This window comes from Pteropus alecto, unplaced genomic scaffold (assembly GCF_000325575.1).
Source record: "Pteropus alecto unplaced genomic scaffold, ASM32557v1 scaffold139, whole genome shotgun sequence".
In the NCBI taxonomy this organism is placed as follows: domain Eukaryota; kingdom Metazoa; phylum Chordata; class Mammalia; order Chiroptera; family Pteropodidae; genus Pteropus; species Pteropus alecto.
Genome location: NW_006443567.1, coordinates 4,355,333 through 4,363,705, shown reverse-complemented (window position 1 = coordinate 4,363,705; position 8,373 = coordinate 4,355,333). Strand labels below are relative to the sequence as shown.

The 8,373-nt window shown below is 48.3% G+C and overlaps 1 protein-coding gene across 2 annotated transcripts in view; it reads left to right on the top strand.

The window, feature by feature from the left end:
• The first annotated feature begins 166 nt into the window (after positions 1 to 166).
• Positions 167 to 8,373, top strand: part of ZIC3 (Zic family member 3) — an 11,527-nt gene continuing 3,320 nt past the window's right edge. The window contains exons 1-3 of one of the 2 annotated variants that reach the window (XM_006924192.1): positions 220 to 1,784; positions 2,911 to 3,074; positions 3,850 to 4,790. In XM_006924192.1, coding sequence (XP_006924254.1) covers positions 719 to 1,784; positions 2,911 to 3,074; positions 3,850 to 4,029 — 1,410 coding nt within the window. In that variant the 5' untranslated portion in view covers positions 220 to 718 and the 3' untranslated portion in view covers positions 4,030 to 4,790. Of the gene's footprint in view, positions 1,785 to 2,910; positions 3,075 to 3,849; positions 4,791 to 8,373 lie in introns of those variants that run through there. The other variant, XM_025041266.1, reaches the window with a different exon arrangement.

Sequence of the window (8,373 nt, the reverse complement as noted above, 5' to 3'; positions counted from 1 at the left end):
CGGCCGCGGCTGCCATGTTCCCCACTCCGCGCTGTCAATCAGTGTGGCAGCGACCAATGGGCTGCAGGGCCGGGGGTCAGGTGACCTTGGGCCAGCCGGCTCCCCATTGGCGCGCGCTGCGCGGCCTCCCGCTCGGTTTATGTGAGAGGAGTGAGTGATTGACTTTATCAGTCCAAGGACATTACTCTGGAGGCGAAGAGGCTTGGACTCGCGCGGCGAGCGGCGCGGACCGAGCCTGCCTCTTTCTCGCTTGCTGGCTGCGAGCTGGCTCTGCTACTTAGTGCAGCCCAGCCCGGAAGCCCGAGTGGAGGGAGCCTTCTGGTCCCGCAGTTCTGCGCTCTTCGGGAGAGGAGGGGTAACCCGGCCAAGATTGCCAAACTCCACCCTCCACTTGTTATTTTGCTTATTTTTCTTTGTGCGCGCCTGTTAGTTTGTTAAACCAGATCTAGTCCCAGAGTCTTTCTCCTCCTTTCTCCCCTCCTCTTCTTCCCCTCTCCTCCCCCCTCCAGCTCCTTCTACTTCCCCTCCTCCCTCCTACTCCTCTGCAGGAGACTCTCGAAGCGACGGAAAGTTGCAGCCCCTGGTACTGCCTTGGAGGTCTCCCGGCAGTGTCCATCCGCCGCCACCCTTCTCCGACTACGGAACTTCGGAGATCTCTTCCTTCGCCCGCGCCCTCGCTCATTGCAGCCGGATCGCCTGTCCCCAGAACGCCCCACCCATGACGATGCTCCTGGACGGAGGCCCGCAGTTCCCCGGGCTAGGAGTGGGCAGCTTCGGCGCTCCGCGCCACCACGATATGCCCAACCGCGAGCCGGCGGGCATGGGGCTGAATCCCTTCGGGGACTCACCCCACGCCGCTGCTGCCGCTGCCGCCGCCGCCGCCGCCTTCAAGCTGAGCCCCGCTGCGGCTCACGATCTATCTTCTGGCCAGAGCTCAGCGTTCACGCCGCAGGGTTCGGGTTACGCCAACGCCCTGGGCCATCACCACCACCACCACCATCACCACCATCACCACGCCAGCCAGGTGCCCAGCTACGGTGGTGCCGCCTCCGCCGCTTTCAACTCCACGCGCGACTTTCTGTTCCGCCAGCGCGGCTCCGGGTTTGGTGAGGCGGCCTCGGGTGGTGGGCAGCACGGGCTCTTTGCTGGCTCGGCGAGCAGCCTGCACGCTCCAGCTGGCATTCCCGAGCCCCCAAGCTACCTGCTCTTCCCTGGGCTGCATGAGCAGGGCGCCGGGCACCCGTCACCTACCGGGCACGTGGACAACAACCAGGTCCACCTGGGGCTCCGCGGGGAGCTGTTTGGCCGTGCGGACCCGTACCGCCCCGTGGCCAGCCCGCGCACCGACCCGTACACGGCTGGCGCGCAGTTCCCTAACTACAGCCCCATGAACATGAACATGGGAGTGAACGTGGCGGCCCACCACGGGCCTGGCGCCTTCTTCCGTTATATGCGGCAGCCCATCAAACAGGAGCTGTCGTGCAAGTGGATTGACGAGGCTCAGCTGAGTCGGCCCAAGAAGAGCTGCGACCGGACCTTCAGCACCATGCACGAGTTGGTGACACATGTCACCATGGAGCATGTGGGGGGCCCGGAGCAGAACAACCATGTCTGCTACTGGGAGGAGTGCCCCCGCGAGGGCAAGTCCTTCAAGGCGAAGTACAAACTGGTCAATCACATTCGAGTGCACACGGGCGAGAAACCTTTCCCATGCCCCTTCCCGGGCTGCGGGAAGATCTTTGCCCGCTCTGAGAACCTCAAGATCCACAAGAGGACCCACACAGGTAAGGTGGAAGGCAGGCAGGCGCGGATTCACTTCGGCACCGCGCCATTGAGCTGACTTTACGCGTTAGGGAGTGGGGTGGTTGCCAAAGAGGGGCGGCGCCCCGCCAGGGCTGTTCGGAAATGAAGCCCCTGTCAGTATCCCTCCATCTCTTGCCCTTCCCGTTCTGCCGCGCTTTTGCCCATTTCTAACTTCCTAGGCAGACGGCTCTGCGGTCTGAGGAACTAATTGGAATCTTCTCGCGCCCAGGAACAAACTGGCGCCGCCTCTTTTTGTCTCCCTCTCTGGGTTACTATGAAGGGACTCCGAAAGTGTTGAGAGCGTATTGCTTACAAGAGACTTAGCTTTCGGCACACATTCGGGAAAGGCAACCATAGAAATGCTAATGAAAGCTAACTTTCGGTTACTTCCGTTCTTTTTTACCTCTTTTTACCCGTGATTGGCACATCTCCTAATTAAGTGACTGATACTTTTGTCAAACTATTTTTATTTGGAGTTCTATTTTCAATTCAGTCCTCTGGGAGGAAAGCTAAAGTAGCAAAGGCACCACAGTTTTGAGGTTTGTTCAGAACATCTTGTAAAACTGTCTGGGGGCCCGGGATTTATATAGTTTTCTCTTTTCGTACGTTAAGTACGATGACCCAAGCTTTTTAATACTGGGCTTAGGAAAACCGTTGCATTTGAAAGAGGCAAATTAAAAGGTACAAAGAAGGAACTGAACTGAACGGGGTTGTCCCATTCTCGGTCTATTGTCCCTCCCGGGCTTCGTTATATCGCCGAGGTAGCGGCGGAACGTGGCCGTGCGTTGGGAGCCCTGGGCCAGGTTGTGTGGAACCACAACTTAGGGGAAACTTTGGAGGAGCCAGGGGCTTTCCCATCCTGCGCGAGAACAAAGGGACAGGCAGGTTCTGGGCCGGCCCTGCCCTACCCCCGCCCACCACTCCCCAACCCAGCAGGCTCAACCAGCGCTCTCCATTTTTCTCCAGGGAAAAGAGATGCCACAGCCGCCCCCAGTCGGCGCTCCCTCTCCGGGAAGATCTCCGGGCGCTCTGTCTCCCGCTGCTCAACTCAAGGAAGGTCCATGCCCTGACCATATTTCCCCCACTTTGCGTTTTTGCCTTTTGCAGGTGAGAAACCTTTCAAATGTGAATTTGAAGGCTGTGACAGACGCTTTGCCAACAGCAGCGACCGCAAGAAGCACATGCACGTGCACACCTCCGACAAGCCCTATATCTGCAAAGTGTGCGACAAGTCCTACACACACCCGAGCTCCTTGCGCAAGCACATGAAGGTAATTACCTCTTTATTAGCGGTCGGCGGTTTATAAATACTCGTCCCAACACTGGGCGGCGGAACAGAAGCGCTTGCGCTGCCAACCCGGTGTCCTCCACGTTAAATCCTATTTACTCCAGCGGTGACACCTTGAACCCATTTTGGGGACCCGGAGGGGGGCGGGGGCGAGCACTGTGGGGTGGAGGAGGGAGCGCAGGGAACAATCGGTTGTTTACTGGGAAGCTCTAACCGAGCTCGCCAGGGCTTGAGGTTGCTGTAGCTGTGCCTCTTCCCGGCTCATCCCGCAGTGGGAACCAAGAGTGCCCGCGCCGAACCCGGCGATGGGTGGTTCGTTTGCTCTTCGGCTTCTGATAAAACAATAGGGCCAAGGAGCGCTGTCTGATTCCCACACCTTTCTCTTTACCTGCTTTCCCAAGCCCAAACGGGCTTGGTGAAACCTGGGCCCGGAGTATTTTATAGGCACCAGAGGCTAAGTGCTTATCCCACTCCATCTGCGGAGAAAGCATTTTTGAAGAGACATGAATAAAACAAGAGTGCTTTATTCCTTTTCCATAATGCCAATACTAGGACTGAAACTGTTTTGTTGGCGAACATCTCCGGGTTTTCTAGACATCGGTAATATGGAAATTAAAAATGAACAAAAATCAGCGTTTCACTTTTAAGTGGGTCACTGGGCGGTCTTGCTCTTACAGTGCTCGAATTCTGCTCTTGTTTTTGCTTGCACAATGCCAGTTGGAATTATATTCATTATAATATATACATGTTAATTTTAGGTTCATGAATCTCAAGGGTCAGATTCCTCCCCTGCTGCCAGTTCAGGCTATGAATCTTCCACTCCACCCGCTATAGCTTCTGCAAACAGTAAAGATACCACTAAAACCCCTTCTGCAGTTCAAACTAGCACCAGCCACAACCCTGGACTTCCTCCCAATTTTAACGAATGGTACGTCTGAGGACAAATACAAACACAAACCCTAGAATGGACCAAATGTATTTTTAAAAAACTGAGACCAATCAGATGGAAATGGAGTTTTAAGGCAAGAGGCCATATATAGGGCTGCATCTTGTTCATTGTAATTGTCCAGGAAGGTTTCTGAGTAAGATCCAAAAGTAGCCATTCCCTTTTCTCAGGATTAGGAAATATGTTTTGGCATTTGAAGGATTTCTTTTTTAATATTTTCACTGCTTTTTCCTCCCCTTTCTCTTGCTCTCTGCACACCCCATCCCTAAACTACTTCAGTTCATTTTAACACTTGTCCTATTTCTTGAGAGGAAGTTATAGACGGCTTGGTGGTGGTAATGTTAAACTGATGGAAATTCTTCGCCTTAGTGGTGATTGTTTAAACTCTCACAGTCTTAAACCGTGCCAAAGTCCTGTTATGTCTTGAACTTTTCCTCAGAGCATTACTCTTGTGAATGTATTTTTGTCTAATGGGGTCAAAACTGTTGTTCAGTATTTTTTCAGGCTGAGGATGTGATGTTACTCTACACAGATTGTGACATTTAGTATTCAGTTGCCTTTTGTAATAACTTTTTTTGTAAATACATATCCATTGATGCCATATTTATCGTTGTAATTTAATTATTGCTACAAGTGCCGGGAACTGAACAATATTTATGGATAAATGTTTTCTAACAAATTCTGTACAGCTTTTGATTATAACTGCTTTAGCATTAAATTTTATTGTTTTGAAAGAACAAAATTTACAATTTTTGAACCTCTGACTCCTTTCTCTTGTTTTGTAACAGCCTCCTACAAAGAGGAGACGTGAGCAAATGAGTCTTGTATGTTGGTATTTATAACTCACTCAGATCCCTTTTTTAATTGTTAAATTATTTTTCTATTGCAGTATAGATTCCTTACAGTGTTAGTTTCCATCTGGGAAGACCCTCCTTTCTTTATCTCTAGCTCAGATAGTTGTTTAACTGCGAATTTAAATGTGTTTGTCCCGAATTTTCAGCATGCAAATCAAATATTACCGATCAATTCAGTTAGTGACCATGACATCTCAATCTTGTACTTCAAAGACTGAAAACCTGGATTTAATCACCCCTGCCCTACATATATAAACATAAGGTAACCTAATGAGTTTTATGTCCCTTAGTTTATTATCTCACATAAAAATGAGCATTGCAGCAGGATGCATGTCTATCGAGAGATCACCCGTATACCTATATATATTTGTATCTATGACTTATCTATCTGCCTATCAAATCTATCTAGCTCTCTATATATTTTAAAAAGTAAGCGTATGTCTGAAACCATGGTGATGAGTAAAGCCAATTGAGCGGTGCTTACTTATGGTTAAAGTGCTTCTTAAAAAAAACATAGTCCATTAACAATTTTGGAAGGCAAAGTCTGAATCGTTTTGCTGTATATAGTTCAATTCATAATTTTCACAATTATTCATAACATTTTTATAGCGGTGTAATAACTGCAGCAGTTCTGAAATGATATGGAAAGAAACACTTGCAAAATATGTATTTTTAAAGTTCACGGTTTGTAGGCAAAGATGTTAAGAGCATTGTTTCCATTAAAATCAATAATAATGAAAAATGGTCGTTTGCTTTGTGATATTAACAATCCACTTAATCTTCAGCGAAGCAACTCATTTGGACAAACAGTTCTTTTACATTTGTTATATGAAAAAGAAACTGATTACTATTTGGGGAGGTTGGAATGTGTAGAGTATTGAGAGACTTTTTATTATTAATTTAGGATGTTCTTTAATATTGAGATCCCAATCTGTACATGAATAACCACCTTGCAAATCAGTAAATAGAATGATGGAGATAACGAATTATAAAAAATTTAGAAATATAATAATAGGCTTAAGTACCTCCTCTTGAAGGGGCAATGCTTCAGGTTTTTTGGTGGCAGTCAATTTGATATTTATTATACGTAAACATTTTGCATTCTAGAATTTTCTTTATTGTTATTTTTGAAGAAATAAAGTCTTGGCACATCTTATTTATGTTATAACATTTTTTTGTTTTTGGTGCCTGATTTTTTTTTCATGTTTAAATAAATCAACCTTAAATTGAAATGCTCAGAGAACCGATGATTAAATTTTGATTACCTTGATACAGTTGAAGCGGGCTATTTTAAGTTATCTACCAATCTTTATCAATAGTTAATTATTGACAGTTTCTAATTGCTAATTGGATACAACTTTTTGTTTGTGGAGAATTGGGTTGGGTTTTTTTTGTTTTTTGTTTTTTGCCCTTTCCACCACCAGTAGACAAGGCAAGGGCCTGCATGCCGGGAACAGAGATTTGGGATGACTTCACAGGTGATGAGCAGGTAACCTGGTCAGTCTACCACTCCTCTCCAAACATTCCAGTCTTGACCTTGACATTCAGGGTGCTAGACCAAATTCCTGTTTCAAGATTTTTCCTTCACTTCAAAACAGTGTTTTAAATGCTCAGGAAGTTTTCAGAAAATGTATATTCATAAGATTGGTTCTAAATGTGTTCCATCTGAAGTCTAAATAGTGTTTTTCTTTTGAAATATTCATTGAACTTCAACAGTTTACTGTTTTCTCCATTAATTCCATTTCTGCCCCAACTTAACCTAACCTTAACTGAGAGTAAATCTGGTTGGTTGCCAGATTCTCTCAGAAACTTGCTACTCCCCCCATTACAATATATTAAATGTCTCATTAGGATACATAGTTTCATCCTTAGGCTTGAACTTATTCTATCATAAAACTTTACAGTAGAGTATTGTGTACTAAGGGGAAATGCCAATTATTAATGATGATAACCAATATGTAAAATGTAAAAGTTTTGTCCCTCTACACGATTTCCTCTAATTTGGTTGTAGTATCATATTTCCGAAATAGTCTATGTCCTCTGCCCTTGTCATTTGCAAAGAAAAGCTTACTCTAGTAGAAAACTTTCAACAGATTTTCTTCCTACAACCTGGATCTGACTCTGGGAGTGCATATTTACATTCTTGAATTTTCATTAAATACCTTAAAGAATAAGTATTCCTTCCCCCACTCCAACAAAAAAAAAAAAAAAACCCTTGCAACCCTAAAGATGGGTCAGCTGGAAACCATGAATGTTAGTTAGGCTCTTAGTGATCTACCCGTTATTTTTCTTCTTGCACCTGGTAAGACCTTTGTTAAAAGTCCATTATCTTTTTCAAAATGGGTGGTTTAGCTTAAGATTTCTACTGTTAGGTAGGGGAAGAGGGAGGTGCCTATTTCCACGCAGTCAGGACAGAAGTATGGCCTTCCTCCAGTTTGGAAGGTTAAAGATCGGAGTCCAAGCTAAGGAGGGCAGTCAGTCATAGCTACTGCCATCAGGGACCGCCTCTGTTCACAAAGCCTATCAGGAAAGTTGTGTTCAGGACTTCCTCACCCCTGCCCCTTCTCGTCGCCTACTGTCTCCTTGCCTCTTCGCCCCTAGCTCCCTCTCCTTCCTATAAAACCCTTCAAACGAAAAAAGTCTAAGGGTCTCTTTCCACTTAAGTTTCTGAAAGAATCGCCACCGGCGTCCCTGAAAAGCGGTTCCCCGCTTAGCCGATAGGGTTGGTTTTCTCCTAGGCTGTCTGACCCTCCAATCTCTAGTCGTCTTTGCCCCAGCACGAGACCAGGCGTATTGGAAGTAAGGGCTCCTGCTCGGCGTTCTTCAGGCCCCTCGTTGGGGCGCCCAGGTTCTCTGTGCACACGGCAAGTTATCGCAAGTCCCTATCGAAGGGCGGGTGAGGGGGGCGCTTGAGGGGACCTCATTTCCTAGGGTCAATTCTCTTGCGGTCTCGGCCCGCTGACCCTTTGACCTCCACCTACAGGGCCCTTGGCGGCCGTAAGCCGGCGGTCGCCCGGGCTCCGAGGACGCTTCGCGCCCCATCGCCTCCCGGCCTCATTAGGCTGGCGGGCCTGTAAAGCAGGAATCAGCCGCTGCCTAATCCGGACCTGGGGTCAATACGAGCCCAAACAATGGTGAGATCCGAAGGCCACAGCATAGCGCTGGCCGCAAGCTGTGTTCCATTCATTTTCTTAAAGGGGAAAGGAGGGGCGGCGAAGGGGAGAGGTACTGGTACACCCAAAGGCCGCTCTGGGTTCCCGGGGCTCTTAAGCGAGCGTCCTCTCTGCTGGGCCCTCCGGCCTCTTCGCACTGCTAGGGATTGGAAGGGGTGCGAGGCCTGGTCGGCAGCGCGCACGAGGGGCTGTCCCCGCTCGGGGAACAGACTTTGAAGTGGGTTTTTAGCGCACACAAATGAGAGCCGGGCCAGGGCAGGAGCGGGGACCCGCTGAGAGGAGGAGGCCGGGCCCGAGCCCCAACCCCTC